This window comes from Hippichthys cyanospilos, chromosome 18 (assembly GCF_059441005.1).
Source record: "Hippichthys cyanospilos isolate Australia breed blue-spotted pipefish chromosome 18, RoL_Hcya_1.0, whole genome shotgun sequence".
Lineage (NCBI taxonomy): Eukaryota > Metazoa > Chordata > Actinopteri > Syngnathiformes > Syngnathidae > Hippichthys > Hippichthys cyanospilos.
In genome coordinates, this window is record NC_142386.1 from 5,934,015 (window position 1) to 5,954,774 (window position 20,760).

Consider the following 20,760-nt stretch of genomic DNA (forward strand, 5'->3'; position numbering starts at 1 on the left):
CACTATAGTGATGGATTTAACAAAAACAGGTTTCAAAATCGGTTTTGACTTAACAGATGAGTGCATTGGAGAACTTTATTGTGTACCGTACTTGAATCATTTCACATTTCATGTATCGAAATACGTATGGAATTATGTTTTGTGTCTGTCTGTCTCAATGGGTGGGTGGATGGATGGATGGATGGATGGATGGATGGATGGATGGATGGATGGATAGATAGATAGATAGATAGATAGATAGATAGATAGATAGATAGATAGATAGATAGATAGATAGATAGACAATGGCAAGAAGAAACTTATTGCATGAAACCCTCTCGAACCGAGCTTTATTTTAAGAGCTGGGACGTTGCAATATTGGGCTCAGACAAACAACATGAAGCACAGCAAACGACGGACGCCTTCCAAGGCCGAACGGAAACAAAAACGCAAACAACACGTCCTACAAGGCACCATGTTTTCGGCGACGACTGGGTCTCCGCAGCTTTTCGTTCAGAAGCTTCTGGATGCGTTTGTTTTGGGTCCGCTCCCGGACAGGGGCCACCCGGGGCACAAAATGGCTCTGCGGGCCCCTCGTGCCGTCAGGGTCCAATCCCACAATGCCGTAGGAAACCTCACCCCCCGAGTCCTTTGCCACCTTCCGAGATGTGGACAGAAAGGAGGACTGATGTCCGGCAGCAGCGTGGCTGCTCCGGCTGGGGGTGGTAACGTCACCGACGGTCCCGGGGGACAAAGTCAGGGATGGTTGAGCTGTGGCGGTTACCATGACAACCGATGTTACAGTTGGCGAGGGTTGTGTGAGGATAAACGGCAGCACGGATGTAGGAGTGACGAGCTCGGTCGCAGCTTTGGAGCCAGAATACTCATCGTCGTCATCGTAATCCACATAAATGAAGTCGGTTGTGCTGGGGGGCGGAGTCAGGGTCCAAGCATTGCTGGTGGGGGAGGGACTTGATTGTGGCGTCACTGTGGTGGACATGCTAAAAAAACAAAGCATGTGGAATTATATGAAAATAGACGACAAACTTAAGATACTTAATTAATATGTATGAAAGCGGTTGCGGGTCACCTGAAGTTGCTGCAAGACTTGCAGCACATTTGTCTGTATCCGAAGTTGGCGCAGTTGCGACTCAGCGACTCCATGCGACAAAACGCTGAGCGGTCGCCACGGCAACGCTGCCCTGCAGAAACAATATCGGTGGTCACGACAGCGGAGGACAACAGGTAGAGCAAGACCACGTGGGAGGGGTCAACAGTACTTGAGGTGGTCTTCCCCGGCGGGACATCCGTACTGGATCTGGAAAGCCATTGGACCATGAAGTTCTTCGGTTCACCTGCACGGGAAAAACAAATTTCGTGTGGCTCTCCATAAATGGAGGTACAATATATTTGTGCCATTTGAGTTACAGTAAGATTTTATTTTAGTTAAACTTGAAATTACAACAGTCTGTTAAAATCGATTTGTGGTCTTATTGACTTATTTGAAGCACCGTGAAAAGTCAGAGAAACTGAAATCAAGGTACCACTGTTAAGGACATGAGGCATGTGATTTTAGCTTACCGCCACACGGGGGCGCGCGGCACGTGCGGTTGGTGATGGGTGAAGCTAGCCGGCTGCAGTTCCCCGAGGATCCTTCTGGCCCAACGCAGGCCACATGACGCTCTTGAGTGCCGTTGCCACAGGTGACGGAACACTGCACCACAGAAGCTGCGTCACTTTCGCCCCTGAATTTGACCCCAACCCCCAATCCCAGACCCGCCCCCCTTACCCGCGTCCAGGGCCCAGCCCGCCACACCGCTGGGCACTGAAAGCGGTTGCAGGGCCGCTTGGCGTCCGGCCGGTCATCTTGGCAGAGGTCGCTGTTGACTGAAAGTCGGCGCCCGCTGACGGAGACCAGCTGGCAGCCCACCCAACGTCGCTGCCACCCACTTTGTCCACAGGAGGCGCTGCAGGCCTCCCAGCCACCGGTCATCCAACTGATTGTTTGCAAGCACAGGGAATGCTCAGTGTGTACATAACCGATTGGACGCTACAATAACAATGACCCCAAAGAGCAGTTGAGTGTATGAACTAAATGGTAGATAGCGTTTGTTGACCTTGAATAGTAATCGTAAACATGCTAATGCTAATCGCGATTCCGAACCACTTAAAGATTCATATGTATGGAAGATAATAAATAGTTAGCAGGAATAGCAACAGTTTTCATCTCACAGACCATAACAACCATCTGACGTTACCGTGGCGGGCTGCAGACATCGAGGTTGCAGCTGCGTGTGATTGCTCGAGGTTTTCTGATATTGGAGCAGAAGGTTCTCTGAACCATCACACCGTCGGCCTTCCGTCTGCATCCGAAGCGAGTGTACTGTTTCCCTGGTGACCAAAGGAGACGGGAGTCAAACCCGTGTCCCGTTCCCACGGCAAGCGTGTGGCGCCGTACCTCCTCCACATGACTTGGAGCACACAGACCACTGCTTGAGCGCCCACTCGTAAAAGATGGCGTCCTCCTGCACCAGGTTGGATTCCAGCGAAGAGCGCATGTGATCCTGGATCACATACTTGTAGGAGACGGTCACCTTGGCGTCACCGTGGGAACGAAGCTGACGGAGAGAGTGTCATGCTTCTCTAGTCAACCTCGCACCACTAAAGAGCAAAGTTACTGACTTGCAGCTGGTTGCTGCATGTTCCATTTAGTTTACTCCTAATTTGAAAAGAAAAAACTACTGTTCCTCCTATACCTCCTGAAATCAGTTTGAAATCCGCAAAGCGGTGTTTGATTGTGTGTTGGTGTTGTAGGATGAGCGAATGGGAGGTTGAGTGCTCACCATGACGACCACGGCGTATTTGAGGGGCCCCTCGGTCTGCAGCACCTCTCGCTCCTCGCTGTGGGTGTAGCGCCAGGCCACGCCCATCTCCACAAACGTATGGGACATGGGCTCCGTGTCCTCGTCATTCAGGAAAAGCCGACCGCTCTCCTGGTTCTTCACGGCTAAACAAGCGTCAAACTCAAATTGATTGGGGTGGTCGGGACACGTGTGGGCTTGGGATACGGTGAGGACACTCTACCAAGGACGTGAGGGGTCCTCCTGAACTCCTGCACAAAGAGGTGTCGTGCCCCTTGAGGAATCTCCAAGATCTTCAGGTAACCTACAGATGACCTCAGATGTGAAAATGCAGGTGATGTACACCAACGCGCAGCGTAGGCCAACTTCAAAATAAACACACCAAATAACACATGGACATCAATGCAATAGCATTGAAGTGGCAATAGGAATGGTGGTTACATTCAGATAAGCATGACCCAAATTATTACCATCATGTTATATATCTACCAACATCAACACTCTACCAGTGGAGTCTCATATCAAATCCCTAAATTAAGGACGCTAAGAAACTATTCGTCAGTTTTGCTGTCATTTTACAGCACAAGTAGCTGCTAATGCCAGGGCGAGACATATGGTGCATTCAAATGCAGTCATATTCTTCAAACTCAGGCAGTAGAAAGATCATCCATGCATCAAACAATATTCAACAATATTCAAACAATCCATATTTGTTAATAATGTCATATTATTATTTTTAGTAAAAAAAAGCCATTTTGGAAAGAAGTTTATTGCATGCAGTTAGCCCTATCTCTTATATGCCAAAGAGGGACTGAAGATATTTCGAGATTCCAAAGAAGACAATAAAGTAAATGCAATCAGAGAGGACACGAGGAAAAATGTGAACGTTCTGTGATAATAAATTCACCAGTTTTGTTGGCACTCCGACTAAAGTTTCCTTTGACCACACGACAGCGGGACTGATCTCCACCGCACACCCCGCAGCGGTCCTCCTGGCGGTCCGAGGCAATTTCGCCATCACAGCCCACGTGCTGCAGCGAGGCCAGGAAAAGAGGAGGAATGTAGACAAGGAAGCATGTTTGGAAGGAAGCAAGGAAATGAGATGATGAGGCAATGAGCAGAGGAAACAAGTAGAGAGAGCAGACCAAAATGAGATGTGATGAAATCTTAAGTATACTCTAAGATAACCATGAGATTAGAGAAGATAAAGACCTCACACTCTCCTCGCACACACACGCTGTAGGCGTCGTCGTAGGAGCATAGCGTCCCATCGTGCACCGCTCTTTTCATGGAAACCAAGGCCCCCGTCTCGTTGGAGCGGCAGAAAAGATTGCACCGCTCGTCAGCTGAGGGAACACGGTCCCCGTGAGACATGGACACACATCAGGAGTGAGACAAGGTGAGACAACTTGGTCGAGACATAATGAGTGGTGCGTAAGATAGTACGAATCAAATAGTGACTAAGACAGAGTTGTGATGGAGATACTCCGTGAGGCATGTTGAGCGAAACTTGGTGCATGAGACACTTGGTGCATAACACAGTATTATACTGAATGAGACATGCAGTAGTGAATGAGACATGGAGAGAGACAGGGCAAGTGAGACAAGAAGTGACCGTGAGAGAGTGTGTGAGACGGAGAGCGTGAGACATTCAGTATCGTGGGTAAGACAGTGCGAGTGAGACAATGAGAATGAGGTATACGGTAACGAATGAGACACGGTGTGGGAGATTTGAGTGTGAGACACTGTGCGAAATTTTGAGCGAGACTTAATGAGTGAGACATTTAGCGTGGGATAATTTGAGTGTCTCACACTGCTAGCATGAGGCTGAGTCCTATCTGAGCTTCCACGTGTCTGTGGCTTCAAAGAGCAGACTCGCAACCAAAGTAAATGACTTGAACATGTGCTGTATATGCATACGCACGTGCACACACACACAGACATGCTCATCACATTGTGTGTGTGTTTTTGTGTGTGTATGTGTGAGGGTGTGCACGTGTGACTGTGCGCATGTGTATGTAGTTACGGTCAGCATGTTCCACAGGCAGCCAGTGATGTTTTTTCCCCTCATGTTCAAAAAAGTCATCCCAGGCGCTACACTGCTCCTCCCTGAAAGACACCACATGTCGAATCATTACAAGTCATTCCAGGACATTCTTCTTAAGTTATTCCAGGTCATTAAAAGTTAGGCCAAGCCATTGCAAGTCGCTCTAAATCATGCAAGTCTTCAATTCGAGTTCTTGCAAGTCACCCACATTCTTTCCAGTATATTACAGATATTCGAAATCATTGCTGTTCATTGTAAATTCTGTTTTCAGGTCATTTCAAGTCACTTCATTTTATTTTGGGTCATTTAAAATCATCAGGTTATTGCAGTTTATGCCAAGTCACTCCAATTCGTAACAGTCATCAGCTCATTTCACTTCACCATTTTGGGGATTTTGCATCTTACTCACCTAAAGTCTGTCAGGGGGGGGCACTGTTGTTGGTGGTTGCACAATTGGAACTCAAAACTGTTTCCAAAGCAGGTGCGTCCCCCATTGGCTGGCCTGGACACAGCAACAGTAAGACTGTCTTATTTCTAATGTTCACTCATTCGCAGCTCCATAACCACTCAATTGGGATTTTACATTGCGGACAAGATAGTTGACTGAAAAGTTCACCCAACATCATTTTAGAAACCCAACTTAGCATATTCTTCAAAGACTCAGCCTACTTATTTATGTCCACTATTATGTCCAGCAGGACAAATTAATTGCATGCCACCCAAACATGAGATGTCATTGAAAAGACCAGAATGTCCTCTACTAGGCACATTATGACTTAGTGAGATATCTCCAATGAGTTCAAAGATATAGACCAGAAACATGTGTCCATTATAGTGGACACAAATGAATAGACTAAGTCTCCATATGATATATAGTGCTCTGTACAGTGACTAGAGAGAAAAAACTAAAAACTGAGCTTTTGACTTTGGGTATCAACGGGGAGCTCACTCACGGCGGGCTGTCGCAGTTCCTGGATCGGATGCGGACGCCTACTCCGCAGGTCCTGGAGCAGTCCGTGTAGGCACTCCACGAACTCCAACCGCCATCTTGTCTCAGGAGGTTGACCGTCAAAGTGATGCAAAAGCCTTTGAAGCAGTGCTGAGGAAGATGGAGACATGCGGCATGGAGACGGATTCATTCAGAGCACCGGTGAACAGTGGCGGAGGGGCAACTCACCATGCCGGGCCCGCAAGGTGTCCCGTCTAAAGGCGGACTTTTCTTGACACTGCAGGACATAGGATGGTTGTGGTGGCTGCAATACAGCTGCTGGCAAGGGTGCGGGTTGGGATACTGACAAGAACATCAAGCAGACAAGCGTGGATCAACACCTTCCAAATAAAGAGACCAGCACAGTTGTTCCTAATAAAGAGACAAAAGCGGATGGTAGAGAGGACGCTGCCTCAACAACCACAACAAAACAACGAAGATGACCGCAACTGTACCAAACAACATTAAAAACTAAAGCTACAGAACATCAGCTATCACATCATTGATAGTGACAACATCAAGACCAACAACTAAAGAATCATTACATCAGCAAAGACCACTTTAAGAACAAGAAAACAACAAGAACAAATTTTCACAAGTCAAACAAGCGGAAAAGGCCAAAGTAAAGACTTACAGCCTTACAAGTTCCATATCCCGGACCAAAGTCAAAGCTGCACTGCTGCTCCATGGAGTACTCAAACCCTGGCAAAAGGGGCGGAGCTGGCCAGTTGGGGTTGAACGGGTCATCTCGGAGACAATCGTAAGTGCTAACCAGGGGTAGACAAAACACTCGGGACTCAGGAACAGCGTAGGAAATGGACAAGAAAAGAAGACAATGTGGACAGGAAAAAGACGAGACATGTACAAGGAAATAGGAAATGTGGAGAAGGAGAGGCAAAGTGGATAGGGAGCTGGAAAAATTGAACAAATTTGGATGGTGAGAGGACAGACAGAAGACAGTGTGCTGCAGTCTTACTGGAGGTATTTGTGCAACTCGCTCCAGCTGCATCTGGACCAGTGGTAGCGGTAAAACGTGGCCTCCACCTGTGGTGACATGATGCTCCCCAGGGACACGTCGTCATCACACTCGTTGGCCTCGCCGTCGTGCTTCATTCCCAACCTGAGCAGGAACATGCGGCTGAGGCTAATGCTCATAAGGTCTTTGTTGTGCTTGCATGTTTGTGTGCCTCACACGTGTCCAATTTCGTGCGCTGCCACGAAGGCTGTCGAGAAACCGTCCTCGAAGACCAAAACACAGCTCTGGTGCATCCTACACATTCCCGTGATAGGAGCGTAGCCTGCATAGAGTGCTACTATTAGCGGCGGTATTATGCTAGTAGTGTTCAAACTTGTTATAAAAGTAAGACTAGTAGGTCATATCAGCATAGTATCTTGACGCTAGTGTTTTTACCCAGCATGCCGGACGGTCCAAACTCTCGTCTGCTCAGGTAGACCAGATGGTCATGCTGCTGGTTAGGGTTTTGCTCCCTTTGCTGGAAGTAAGACCAGCCACAGACGTTCTCCAGACTTTTCTGGGCATTGCCCAATGAGATGAGTTCCTGGGACTGTGCGGAAGACCTGTGAGTGTCCCCACTGTTGATGATTGATGATATTCGGGCAGGGGAATCTAAATTGTACCTTGGCTGCAGACAGCATGATGATTCGCACCAGAACAATGTTGATGTTGGCACCAAGGGACTGGTCTTGATAGATCTCGTTAACCTGCAAGATTCCAGTCCCGAATTTGAAAGAATTGCTTCAACTTTTCTGTTTTCTCCTCAACCATAAGTTCTGAGTTTTATTTTAAAATCTGTTGCGTGAGACTCCGGTCACATGGCTGGAATACATTCAGATTCAAGACACTAATTTATCAAGCTATGTAGGGCACCACATGTTTTGTTTTTATAAGAAATGTTATTTTTGGGCGTGCAAACCTTGGCAACCAGTATGCACAAGGAGGACTTAATGAAGCAAATATGAAGGGAACGCCCAAGATTATTCGATTTGAGTACGAGGATCATTTCAAATCCAAAAAAAGACCATGGCAACAAGATAAAATCCACAACAACCACAACGTTGAACACTGAAATCCACAGGTGAACTATGCTAACCTCACAGTTGAGCTGACCAATCGCCGAATGCAGATTTTTGGTGGGTTTCTAATTTATCACAAAATTCTTTAGCGACTCTATTGGAGAAAGTGTGTTCTGTCTTTTTAGATGGTGTGGGACGAGTGACCAACACTGAGACGATTGTAAAGCGTGAACTCAATCCCAAATTTCGTAGTCCTCATGCAATACAGTTTTCATTATGGAGCACTTTGTGTTTTGCCACTGTGAATTTTGCTAATTCAGAAAATTGAAGCCCCTTGAGAGTCACTCGTGTTATCTTCTCTTATCCCAAGTAGCAAGTACCAACAGACTTTAGATTCCCTGATGCCTTGCTCATCAAACAGAACTAAACTTGAGCTGCTTGAAATTTGCCAAAAAAACTTGGGTCTTGGGACTTGAACGTTTGAGACAAATGTGACTTATTCACACCTCTGGTGTGTCCACTTACGATGTTCATCAGGGTCATGAGATATTTCTGGATGTGTTGTTGTCCGTGGAATAGGAGTATGGAATAATCCACGGCCAGCAGGACCTGCAGAGCAGTCGGGTGAGTTCTGTAACTGGTTGCAAAGGACCATGTGACTTTCCTTACCTCCATGTTGAACATATCTGCATCTTCGATATAGCGCCGCCGCCGCTGCCTGCCTGAGACAGGCTTGGACCTCAGTGAATCCAAGGAACCAAACAGAGGTCCTGAGGACACCGTAAAGATCCTGAGGGAACCTCAACAGATGATATCATGAGACTGTATGACTACAAGGAAGAATTCTACAGACCTCGCAGGAAATCTGCAGTTCCATTGACTGCCTGTTGTCTGGACTTGATGATAGCAGATGCTGGATAAACAATGTGTTGCTGTCCTCCATCATTGTTCACATCTTTAACCTTGCCCTCCAGCTTCCAGCGGTGTAATGGCTCAATGAAAAACTCCTCCTCATTCGTTCGGATCATTCCAGCCTGCCAACACAAACATATATACAATCTTCAGGAAATCAACAGAAGCTCTATGAGCTATATCATCATTTAATAAAGACCTTTTGAGGATCTAGTCAAAGTCTTCTGGATATTGACTAAGAATCTATGATTACTGAAGAAGAACATTTAATGGTACTTGCATCAGTATTGGAGTTTTACCAAAGGTCTTCTAAAGATCCACTGAGGGTTCATTAAAAATTTAGGGAATATCCGATTTGTGTGTACTCAGATAAAATGAGCTATAAAGAATGAAATGGTTCACTGAAATTCTGCTGTAAAGCTTTGTGAGAGTTTTATTAACTCTAGAGAATAACCTCTGACGCTCGCGAGAATGTCAATCTACGACTTACTGGCGTTGTCAAGGAGATCTACTGTTTCCCTACTGAAGCTTTACTGAGGGTTGATAGAAACTATGCTTACTGAGGGTCTACTGGAGATTTACTGAAGATCAACAGAGGATTTTACTAAAGAGCTACAGAATTTCTACAAAATATCCACAGAAAATAATCTCAGGACCTAATGGATATCTCCTTAAATTCTACTGTAGACCTACTGAAGCTCCATTAATGTTTTACCAAAAATATACTGAAAAATTATTTTCTGAAGCGCTACAAAATGACCCTTAACGATCCCATGAATCTCTGCTCTAATCTACATAAAGACCTACTGAATATTTCCTAAAGGTGAACGTAAGATTTACTGTGAATGTACTGAAGGTCAACTGAGGGTCTACATTTCTATTAAATGTCCATTGAGTGTCTGGAGAATCTGCTAGTTCAGACACAGTGGATGAAGGATCGTGGTTGGTGCAGAACAGAACAGGAAGGCGTTGGGAGCAACAGGACGTTTGCAAATAAGACATATGCTTCAAAATAAGAGGGTGTGCAAAAGTATGAGGGAAGAGAAATCCTTCCCGTGCGAGTGTTTGTGCAGCTCATTCCTTTCAACAAGTCTCATCTTTCCACAACATCTGGATCCCATCACAGCTGCACTCGGAGCAGTCAGAACGATGAAAAAGTCTCCATGCGCCACCAGTGCAGCCAGTGTGCACGTGGCTGCTGCTTTTTACAGACGTTGCTCTTTCGCTCTCCTCTCTAAGTCCATACATGTTACAGCTATCTGATATTTTGATTCCATTGTCTCCCAGTCTTCACTTAGCCAACAAACACAGAAAATACAATGCAAACAATATGGCGGAGTTCAATGCTTTACTAAAGAAAATAGATGATCACATCCAAAAATTTTTTACATGTGCACTTTGGGTAAAAACTGGGCCTATTGGGTCAAACTGCTTTTCTTCTATTGGCTGAAGTCCAATAGGTGTGCTCACAGCTTCATTGAGCCTTCTGCAATCTAGTGGAAGGACATTTCATTTTTCGACCCGCCAACATACCGTACGTCGAGGTCAGTGGTTCTTGACCTGGGTTTGATCGAACCCCTGGGTTTGATGACTTAGTTTGAGGGGTTCGATAGAGATCTGGCCATACAGTCTGTTAGTGTGTGTGCTTCCATAAAAACGATTTCATACAAAATGTAGTTTTTCACTTCCCAAGAATTCTGTGAATGTTTTTGAGAAATTTGAGAGGTTCCATACCTCCAACAAAGGTTAAGAACCAGAGGTCTAGAGACGTTATTTGGTGTGGCTCAAGCATAATTTCCGGACCATTGGAGCAAAACCGAATCATTTGCTGCAGCACACCTGATAATGTCCAAAGAATGACAATCCCTACTCTTCAAATATTGCTTTTGAGAGTGTGAGAGGCGGCACCCACCAGTCCATCACAGTTGCTAAGAGCAACAGCCGTGTCCTCCATGTTGGACACGCTCCCTATGTAGAAGCAGCCGGTGTCTTCGATTGGCTCTGAGCGCATGCGTCCTGACTCCTCCCACCACTCCATGGTGGCGTGTGGGGCCACCAGACGGCGATTGGCACGCAGTCTCAGGTGCAGGTCCTGCCCAAACACCGTCACGTTGTAGAAGAGTTCCGACTCCAAGTCCGTTCCCGACCTCCATGATGTCTTGTTCCAGGGGGCGTGTCTTTTGCTGCGGTGTGGGGGGTGGGCGGAGACTGACGCCGACAGGAAGTGGCCCTGAGAGTCGGTTCTGATTGGACGAACCACACTGAACTTGGATAAAACCTCATGGGGCGAATCTGAGAAAAGACAAGTCATTGCCTCATTGCATGATCATTTTGCGAAAAATTGAGAAACACAATCCTTCACAATTGATGGCAGATGATATTTTTTTATAATGAGAAACATAATCTCTCACCTCACTGACCAATCATGCAAAGAAAGAGTAACACAATCCTTCATCATTGATCAATCATGACCTTTTATAGAGCAAAAAGCAATCCATATTGTTTCTGATCAATACTGACTAAAAATGAGAAACATATCTCCACTACAGTGCTCGATGATACCTTTTTTAAAATGAGAAACACAATCCATCCTATTGACAATCCATCAAGGCACTGATCTCTCAAAATTAAAAATAAGCAACTCAATCCTTCACCTCGTTGGTCAATTATGGATAAAAATTACTAAGACAATCCTTTATCTTACTGATCATAAAATGAGAAAAACAATCCATCACGTAACGGAACAATTTTGACTTTCAAAATGACTAATACAATGCACACCATAACCCTTGTTGGTTAATTAACCCCTTTTATTAAATTGAGAAACACAATCCACCACAAGATTGGCAAATGTTGACTTTTAAAATGAGCCACGCAATCCTTCATGTCATTGCTCTAGGAAGACTTTTTGAAATGACAAACACAATCAATCAGCTCATTGATAACTTTCCCAGCTGTCACAGGCATACTTTCCAGCACGTGATTTGCGGCATGGAAACTTCTTAAACTCCATGACGACTCCATCTCGGTTTTTACAGAAGACGACTGGAGATACCACTGGTACGCCTGTGATGACTATTATTTATGCTGTCTTGGCTTGTGGAGAATTAAACTAAACTGCTATATGCAAATACTCGACAATCCGACCAGCCTCTTGTCAGACTTTTCAAGTTAAGGCAAGCTTAAATCACATGCCAATTAAATACATATGCACACTCCACAACACATTCGTACAGCTTTACATAACCTTATAGGACGTATTCATCCAATCAATAATCTTATTTACACTTTACATGAATGAATGAAGCAAGCACAGAGTCTTTCTACTGTAAAAAAAAGGACATGTATTTACAGAAGCCCTCCTATTTATTCAGTAGTTCTACTCTGATTATGTGGAGGCATCAAGTTCAATCAATCATAATATTGGTAATACAATGAGTAGAATTCCAACAATTTGTGGGTACCTGCGCTGTGGGTGCTGACGGCAGAGACGTGTACAAATAAGATGAACACTGCGCACACTAACAAGTCCATGTCTTCATGTCTTCACGCGTTCAAATCTTCCTCATGTCTTCATTTCCCAGCGACTAGCTCACTATGTGTGCATACTCATGCAACAGGCAAGTCCTCCTGACTCTTGACTCCACCCAGACACTCTCTTATGTGTGTGTGTGCATGTGTGTGTGTGTTAGAGGGAAATAGTGTGTATTGCAACGACGACGCGGGCCAAGTCAGACAGAGAGAAAACAGTAACATGATAAAATAACTTTGTGTGCATGGATTCTTCACTGTAGCCAATCAGAGGATCTGGAGCTGGGTGATGCCATCGGTCATCACGCCTCCACAGAGAGTGGGAGGAGGGAGGGAGAGGAGGAGGGGGAGAGGAGGGACGATGATGAAGAGAAGGACTGGAAGAAAAATAGGAAGATGATCACACTGATGACGATGAGCGTCGCGTTTCTGCGATCCAGGTGACGAAGACCGAGACTCTGGCGTAGACGCCGGGTCGCTCGGGACGACCGCAACCGATTCCAAAGGACGTGACACCTGACCAATCATAAAGGAAGTTGATTCCCAAGCATTAGTTGTAAAAGAATAGAGTTGAAAAGGAGCTGACCTATCAGAATCCAGTGTCCATCCGCTAAACACATGAGTGGGCCACCAGAGTCACCCTATGAAACAAAAAGTCACAATGAACTCTGAACTCTCTTCCAGATGGACAGCTGCGAGGGTGGAGGGTGATCACCTGACACGAGTCGACCCCGCCCTCCGTGAAGCCCGCACACAGCATGCTGGACGTGATTGTGTACTCAGCCAAGGCGCGCTGGCATGTGACCCGGTCCACCAGGGGAACCTTGGCCTCCTGCAGAATGTCTGGGAGAGAACCTGAGGAACAAATGCACACATGTGGACAAACAGGTAGCAGGACAGACAGGTGGATGGGTAACTGACCGTCCTCAGCCTGTCGCCCCCATCCAGCAATCCAACATTCTCTTCCGGCTGGAAACACTTGACCGTTTTCAGGTAAACACACAGGCTGGATCAGATCTGTGCACACACACATACGCATTTGTTGAGAATCTGCATTTGTTCCATTCATTTCTAGGAACCAGAAACAAGTTTTTTGAAATTGGACAATCCTATCCTCCAAGTGCTTACTTTGTATTTTGGTCAACAGGATAGGAAATGAAATTTTCTCAGCAAAAAAAACAATCTGGATAGGCCCAAGATGGGAACTTCCTCATTACCCTAACCAGAACTGAAAGTCTACAAAATAGGACCTATACAGTACTTCCTTAGTACCACTGCAGGACCAGAAAATATTTACTACAGTAACAGGAACAGGTCTATACTTCAGTACTAGCATAAGGTCCAGGAGAAATATAGAAAACCAAGTCTATTTCTCACTAATATCACAGCAACAGGAAATAGATTTGTGTACTTGTGTGTAGTACTACCCGTGAAGTTGGCAGGCGTGCTGAGGCGCATCATGGCGATGTCGGCCTGTTTGGTGAGTCTGTTGTAGTGCGGGTTGATGAGCACGGCATCAATTTGGAACGAGTGCACATCATCGACGTGGTTCTGAGCCCGAAGACCCAACTTGGCCGACCACCGGCTCAGGGGCCGCTCCTTCCTGTCAAAGAAATGTCATTATCAAGCGCTTAATATTTCAATGTTTAAACTTGTTAATCAAGTTTGTAAATACTGGTGCCTGGTTAATCAAGTTTGTAAATATTGGTGCTCTCACCCATACACACAGTGGGCGGCGGTCAGGAGCCAACGTTGATCGAGCAATGTGGCACCGCACACGTGGCGACCATTCCAATGCAGCGACACCATCCAGGGCCACGCTCCTTCTGTGGCGTCTGAACCACCCACCACTTTGATCTCTTCTCATTGGAAAAAAAGCAAACGCTCAAATGTTGATGCAAATGGCAAAAGAATGTAAAAGGAAAGCAATGATTTAGAGTAGTTTGCCACTTTTACCATCTCTGGCTGCCGATTGATCCATGGTGTCATTGGCGACAAAACGAACGCCACACGCTGAAAAATAAAGACAAGAAATGTACCGCAGGGACTTCATCCCTCAGATGCCAACACTGCAGATACTCACGCTGGTTGTCACAGCGGAGGGAAACCACATGGCCTCCCACACAAGTGTCACTGAAAAACCATAAACTGTTTACCCTCTGGTGACTTGCCCTCACCTCTCGTGTGCATCACGTCAACTGTTGCTGTGTTCTGGAAAAAGTTTACCTCACGCTGGATTGCAAACTTCCATTACTGGCGACTTGGACTTTGGCGAAAGGTGAATCTCCTGGGATGGTAGGCAGTAGAGTTGACTTCCCGGACCTGGGCAAGGGTTGGACTAAAAGTAGTCTCTTGGGTATTTCTATTGGTAATGTATTTGTACTGGCAAATCAGACCCAAAGTTAATCTTTCTGTAACCCAGGTTGTTTCTGGTCAGGTCTGATGAGTTGTCTACCTGTCTCCCAGCTATTGATTGGACCAAGTCGAAAGACTTTTGAGTTCCAAGTATTCTACCTGCACGTTATCACAGTTGCTGAAAGGTCAGGACCCGCTGAAAGGTCAGGACCCATAGTTGGTCTATCCAGTACTCTCTAGTCAGGTTTTCCAAATGATCTCGCTGTATCCCAGATTCTGAAGTTTGCAGTACTCTATTTGTATCCCAAGCACTGACAGGTCAGGTCCTAGAAGCGCTCCATGTTCACATAAGATCAGAAAGTACGGGACCCGGTCTCTATCCATAGGACTTACTGGTCAGGTTCATTCAAATGGTCTACCTCTTTGCAAAGTGCTGACAGGTCAGGTAGTTCCACCAAACAATCTACCTCCGGGGTCTGATCTTCCTGTTTCCAAGGTAGTGAAACAGGTCACCTGTACCCCTAGAACTGACATTTCAAGTATTACAATTTGGCTGCCTGTTTTCAAGGTCTTATAAAGGTCTAAAGTTGGCCCACTTTATCTTAGGTACGGAACTAGTCGTTCAGTCATTGAAAAGTCAGGTCCAATGATGTGTCTACCTGTACCCGAGGTACTAGGGAATCTACCTGTATCCCAAGTACTGGCAGGTGAAGAGAGAAAGGCGAGAGGTCCATGTTTCTGCGCACACGGTAAACCAAGCGGAGGCAATCTGAAACCGGAGACGATTTGAAGAGTTCACCTGCAACACAACTGGACCCGTATATCTGTGTTGAGTGCTCAATCTGGCCAATTCCCATTTCACACAATTCAGGCTGTCCTTACCACAGTTCGCTTCATCTGTAGCATCATCACAGTCGAGCCTTCCATCACACTGCCGCTCTCTATGGATACAACTACCCGTCCCACATTGGAACAGGTTTGCGCCACACGACTCTGTTTTTTGCGCAGAAGCACACATACACTTGAGAACTGTCGACTTGATTCTGGTTGTTACTTCATTTCAGACCTCACCTGAAGACCCCAAGCCAAACCCTGAGGTGAAGTTGGCTTTGAAGCCCCGCCCGTAACCTGAGCTGTCAGTGAAGAACCAGACTGTCACCTGATTATTTGTTGAAAAGAGGTCATGGTCGGGGCCAGTGCTGCCAGTGAGAACGGCTATAAAAAGCAAGTAGACAAAACCTATTACGTGCACTTATTACATTTTTTTATCATCAGTTGGGCAGCTTTATGATTTGTTAATGAACAAATATGATGAATATTAGCTCACCCAGTAAGGTGGAGTTGGGCCCCACTCCATCGCGCACCTCTACTATGTCATAGTTTTCTTCAACATCCAAGTCCATGAAGTGGACTTGGATGTTTCGACCTGGCAAAGCATGGAGTGTCCACAAACCTGTGCGAGCAAAAGATTTGATATCACTTTCAGCTAGGAATTCCCTCCTCGGCTTCGGTCTTCTCACAGCAAGCTCTGTTCCCGTAGGACTGTGGGTAATTTGGCGAGCTGAAGGTGGAGTTTGGCTCCCACACTTCAAACGGGCCTCCGCAGTCAGCTGACCAATCAGAAAAGAGATGGCCGATTTAGTTGGCTTTCAGGCCGCCTTTTTATGGCCCGATGGAGGGGGCGCAATGGTCACCTGGGAAGGTGGGCGCAGGAGTTGGGGTGGGCACTAAGGTGGGTTCAGGGGGGGCGGGGCCACAAGGTTCAGACATCAATGTGATGTCATCCAAAGCGATGTCGTTCCTCATTCCGCCTCTCTTCAGAGCTTCGAACACAACCTGTGCACATTGGACTTGAGGAAGACTGGAACTCCTTGGAGGTCTCGATTCAAACAGCTTAAACTCGGACTTGAATTGCTTCGAAAATTATTTTCAAAACAGTCAAAAGTGATTTGGCGTTACTGAAACAAGTGGTTGGTAAAGTGGTTTAAAATCACTTTATTGTCACCATTAAATCTTTTTCAATATTGTCCATTTCTAATTGATTTGAAATCAAATTAAAAGTAGTTTGAAATTAGTTCGTAATCATCTTGAAATCTGTTTGGCCTCAGCTCTACATCAGTTTGAGCCACATATCTTGACCCACCTGTGTGGTAGTGGTGAAGTTGAGGAGCACTTGTCCATAGTTCCAGTTGTCGCCATAGTTACCATCCCTGTGGAACACCACTTTGCCAGTGGCGCCCGGAGACGCATCGAGCAACAGCACTTGAAGACGGTGGACGTCTTCTCCAAACATGTGATACCTTCACACATTTACACCCACACAGTGTAGACTTTCTATTTGATACCTGTCTATTATCTAATTTTTGTGTGTCATTTACCAAAAGCGAAGGCACATAGGCTGGTTGGGCGGAGTCAGAGATAGGCTGTAGAGCTTGAAGCTCTTCAGCCATTGGCCAGGACTCAAAGGAGTGACCAAGTAAAAACCTGAGTCAGCAAACACATCTGATTAGCAGTTACGCTTGTAAGATGCTAATACAATGCTAAAGAAATCATTCTACATCTGCTTCAAGACCGACTCTCTCAACCCGATCAATATTCATTATGTGGATGTCCTGGTCGGCATTCATGTGGAATTACGACAGACGCTAATACCAAAGGTAACCCACCTGACAGGTTACCTATCGTGTGGTCTACACTTGGGCCAGTGAGCGGTGGAAATGTGTCGCCCCTGCTTCGAAGCCAGTCACCGTCGTCTTCATGTTCCTGCCGCCAGAAGCAGAGGCCGTGCTCAAATGTGCACAAGAGCTTCTCAGAATCTGGAAAACAGCGGTGTCAGCATACTGTCGCGACGGGTCTATGATGGACAGCATGAGCACCTGAGAGTTCCGACAGGTCACGGGCACTGAAGGTAGCGTTAAATGCCAACACCTCTTCAAAACGCTCTGATGAAAACTCAACAGTTGATTGGTCAGTCAGAAGCCACACAGTCCCAGGAGGGGTAGAACCCAAGAGCTCGGCTGCAATTGAAGAATAAGGGGCGCTGATTTAGGATTGGATCTTGATCAAAACCTGCTGTTTGTTGACAGAGATACCGATCCTACGTCTAATCTAAGACTGTACAGAGGACTCGATCCCAGATCTGATAGAGCGTCTTGTACAGAACCTGAGACAACTTTATCCAGGACCACATGTAGACAAGCTATCACATAGATTGGATTCAGGACCTAGGTCAAGACTTGATCTAAGATTAAGTATGATGAAGATTCAAGGGTGATTGATTGAGGATAAAACTAAGGATTTAGCATGATTACCTGATCAAAGCTTTGATCCAGATCAAGATGAAAAAAAACAGTTTCAAAACGTGATCAAGGACCTAAAACAAGACTTGATTGAGGCCTTAGACTGTATAAGATCCAGGACTTGATCCAACAATAGATCCAGGAACAGATCCAAGGTCTAATCCTGGACCTGATATAAGACCTTATCCAAGATCCAACCCAGGTCCTGCCGTGTTCTATGCTGACCTTCTATCCTCTTGTCAGCACCGACTCCATCGTAAAATCTCAAAATTACTTCATTTTCTCGGCTTTCAAACTTGTGGAAGTCGACCTGAACAGAAAATCCACTTTGGACCCTAAAGGGAACAGCAAAAAAAAAAAAAGTATTGTTAATCTTCAGCAATGATCGGTTGGTCAACGTCTTCTGATAACGATCCATAGTCTGATTCTTGTACCTGATGATCCACCGACAGAAGCTGCTGTTTGTGCCTGAGGCAAACCATCCCGTTGGGCCCCGTAGTACAAACTGTCCGTCACAAGTCGTTGCTATGGAAAGAGGAAGATGCGATTTTCATGGCAACAAACAAGCGAACTTATGCAAATTATTGGACGGTAAAGCACGGACCGCAGCGAGAAGCGTCTTCGTCTGAAGCGCCCGCGCAGTCGGCAATGCCGTCGCACAGGCGATCGACGTGGACGCACAAGGATGAGTGGTCACAGAGAGTGTGGTGAGGAGGACACATGACTGGGTGCATGACGACAGATGGACACAGAAAATAAGGTCAGGATGAGACGCTGGAGTGGAATATCCTCCAGACCAAGACTATTCATCTGTGCCCACTGTAGGAGATATTTATATCGACTCCCCAGTGTGCTCAGTCGAGGACATCCTGGCCTTTGCAATGATGTCTCATTTCTCTTGCTGAGACAAAATGGACACAACAGACACAAGAAAATGTCTTCCAATCCTCACTTGTGACTGGCGACGATGTTGGCGTGAAGGTTGTGGCGGCGGCAGTGGCTTCTTGCTGCTTCTCTGCGGAAAGGTCAAAGATCATGAGGCCGGTGAACTCGGACCTACGCTTCGCCGTGAACTCACCCGAGATGCGGATGCTGTCTTTGTCCACAACCAAACCGTTGCTCTCCTCCAGGCCCGCTTTCATCTGCTGCTCCACCTCCTGACTATCCATCCATTGTGTGAACCATAGGTCAAAGGTCACCAGCACACTGCCCTGACTAAATGCGGACATTGACGATAATGAATAATTAGTGTGTTTGCAAAAAAAATAGAGAAATAGCCGTATTCCTCACGTGAATTTGATGACGTCACACATCAAGAAGTGCCGGCTGAGCCCACCGCGCCCAAAAGCTTCGCGCACCTGTCCACCAATCAGCGGTCAGCTAAGCAGGTCCCCCCCAACGGGACATCAGCGCTCGCTTACCTGCCGCTGGACGTCGAAGGCCAGCGACTTGAAGGCCGCGCTGCTGCCGTTGCGCAGATCCGGGCTGAACTCAGCCCCGTGCGTGATGGCCATCTCGCCGCGAAGCCCCGCCCGCTCTGCCACCACCTCTGACAAACACGTGCCAGCGCCTTTCGCGTTAGCCGCAGCGGAGTTCCGACAAAAAATACATAGATGCTATACGAAGCTCCTCAACACACTTAAAAATAGTTCCCTGAAGTGAGGATGCTAAAAATGCCAAAGCAATCTTTTTTTTTTCCACTTGTGGGTTTGCATAAGTGGGGGTGAATTAGCTCACCCGGCGTCTGCAAGGCAGTCCACATCAGCGCAGTCAACGCGGCGCAGCAGAGCAGCAGCAGCACGCATAGCGCCACCAGCAGGAAGTTAAAGGAAGTGCAACTGCAGCGCCCACCCATCCTGGACACATGCAAACATACACACGCAAATGAATGATAAAACAACAACTAAATTGGACTTTCTTTTGCAAAAACACAATGAAAGGTAATGTACGGCTTTGTATAGGCCACGCCCTTTATCAAAAAGTCACAATATTCAGCCAAGAGCGTGATTAATGTTTTGAGGCATTTCTCACAAATTTTCAGTTATATCTGTTCGACCAAGCGTGGCACAGTACATGAAAACGTAAAGAGTGACATTTTTGTCGCCATCTGGTGGCGCCATATCACTGACTATTACCAAACGGAGCGCTTCAGGGTCTGGAGTCTGGACTGAAGAATAAAAATCCTTTAAATGGATTAAAACAGGCTGCACTAGTACGTACGTAAATATGCAAAATGGGGCATTTTTTTAAACACCGTTAAGTGGCGCCAGATAACTGTATATTTATATTGATGTCTTGATTAGGCTGTGACTGTTAATATACATATAATTTTTTGAGCGCTTGTGCAGGTGAGTTACAGAGCATTTTGTCATTTTTTTGTCGGTTCAAGAAAATATCAAATGTGAAAAGTTATGCCCCGCCCCCATCATATCCTGTAGTATTTCCAAAACTCATTTTTTTTGTGTTATCCAAGATCTTGAGATGCCACAGGCCAAATTGGGCCAAATCAGTCAGTTGAAGACCCCTGTCTAGAAAAATAGGGCAATACTATGACCCCAGTAAATGTCCAAAATGAACGAATGAGTAATGTGCACAAAAACCGATTACGTACATTAATAAACGGGTAACCCAATCAACATGTAAATGAGAATGAGCAATTGAGTGAACTAATAAATGGGAGAACAAGCAAATGAGTGCGAAAATGAACAAATCCAACAAATCCATTCGTAAATAAAAGAGTGAATAAGTAGACAT

At 46.0% G+C, this 20,760-nt stretch overlaps 2 protein-coding genes across 2 annotated transcripts; both read right to left on the reverse strand.

Annotated features, from left to right (window-relative positions):
- Window positions 1–312: 312 nt before the first annotated feature.
- On the reverse strand, window positions 313–12,688 carry LOC148408642 (A disintegrin and metalloproteinase with thrombospondin motifs 2-like). Its single transcript, XM_088441540.1, has 25 exons — window positions 12,286–12,688; window positions 10,734–11,113; window positions 8,763–8,943; window positions 8,579–8,679; window positions 8,435–8,518; window positions 7,514–7,597; window positions 7,287–7,440; window positions 7,068–7,173; window positions 6,852–6,995; window positions 6,510–6,642; window positions 6,065–6,178; window positions 5,841–5,986; window positions 5,297–5,389; window positions 4,867–4,949; window positions 4,053–4,186; window positions 3,748–3,871; window positions 3,064–3,144; window positions 2,823–2,986; window positions 2,438–2,597; window positions 2,238–2,370; window positions 1,769–1,976; window positions 1,561–1,693; window positions 1,260–1,334; window positions 1,070–1,181; window positions 313–980 (listed from the first exon to the last, which is right to left on the reverse strand). Exons 1-25 carry the CDS (start codon window positions 12,353–12,355, stop codon window positions 443–445), a joined length of 3,735 nt encoding a protein of 1,244 aa, XP_088297666.1. The 5' UTR covers window positions 12,356–12,688; the 3' UTR covers window positions 313–442.
- A 23-nt stretch (window positions 12,689–12,711) lies between these two features.
- Window positions 12,712–19,861, reverse strand: tmprss15 (transmembrane serine protease 15). The gene is made up of 27 exons (XM_088441376.1): window positions 19,744–19,861; window positions 19,428–19,555; window positions 19,297–19,364; window positions 19,085–19,221; window positions 18,959–19,021; window positions 18,611–18,730; window positions 18,441–18,531; window positions 18,232–18,341; window positions 17,584–17,724; window positions 17,374–17,523; window positions 17,086–17,191; window positions 16,851–17,007; window positions 16,402–16,543; window positions 16,228–16,317; window positions 16,035–16,160; window positions 15,779–15,922; window positions 15,590–15,700; window positions 15,394–15,517; window positions 14,579–14,674; window positions 14,436–14,485; window positions 14,309–14,365; window positions 14,070–14,214; window positions 13,780–13,955; window positions 13,274–13,369; window positions 13,068–13,207; window positions 12,939–12,993; window positions 12,712–12,868 (listed from the first exon to the last, which is right to left on the reverse strand). Exons 1-27 carry the CDS (start codon window positions 19,859–19,861, stop codon window positions 12,753–12,755), a joined length of 3,057 nt encoding a protein of 1,018 aa, XP_088297502.1. The 3' UTR covers window positions 12,712–12,752.
- Window positions 19,862–20,760: the final 899 nt, after the last annotated feature.

What these genes read in the sequence shown, in the direction of transcription:
- LOC148408642 (XM_088441540.1), bottom strand. Translation starts at nt 12,355, where the DNA reads ATGGACTTGTTAGTGTGCGCAGTGTTCATCTTATTTGTACACGTCTCT. An exon ending in TGGACCGTCCGGCATGCTGG is followed by an intron (nt 7,174 to 7,286) that starts GTAAAAACACTA and finishes CACTCTATGCAG; the next exon opens with GCTACGCTCCTATCACGGGA. An exon ending in GCCTGTGGAACATGCTGACC is followed by an intron (nt 4,187 to 4,866) that starts GTAACTACATAC and finishes GTGTTCCCTCAG; the next exon opens with CTGACGAGCGGTGCAATCTT.
- tmprss15 (XM_088441376.1), bottom strand. Translation starts at nt 19,861, where the DNA reads ATGGGTGGGCGCTGCAGTTGCACTTCCTTTAACTTCCTGCTGGTGGCG. An exon ending in AGACAGCATCCGCATCTCGG is followed by an intron (nt 19,022 to 19,084) that starts GTGAGTTCACGG and finishes ACCTTTCCGCAG; the next exon opens with AGAAGCAGCAAGAAGCCACT. An exon ending in CACGCCTGCCAACTTCACGG is followed by an intron (nt 13,370 to 13,779) that starts GTAGTACTACAC and finishes GTGTGTGCACAG; the next exon opens with ATCTGATCCAGCCTGTGTGT.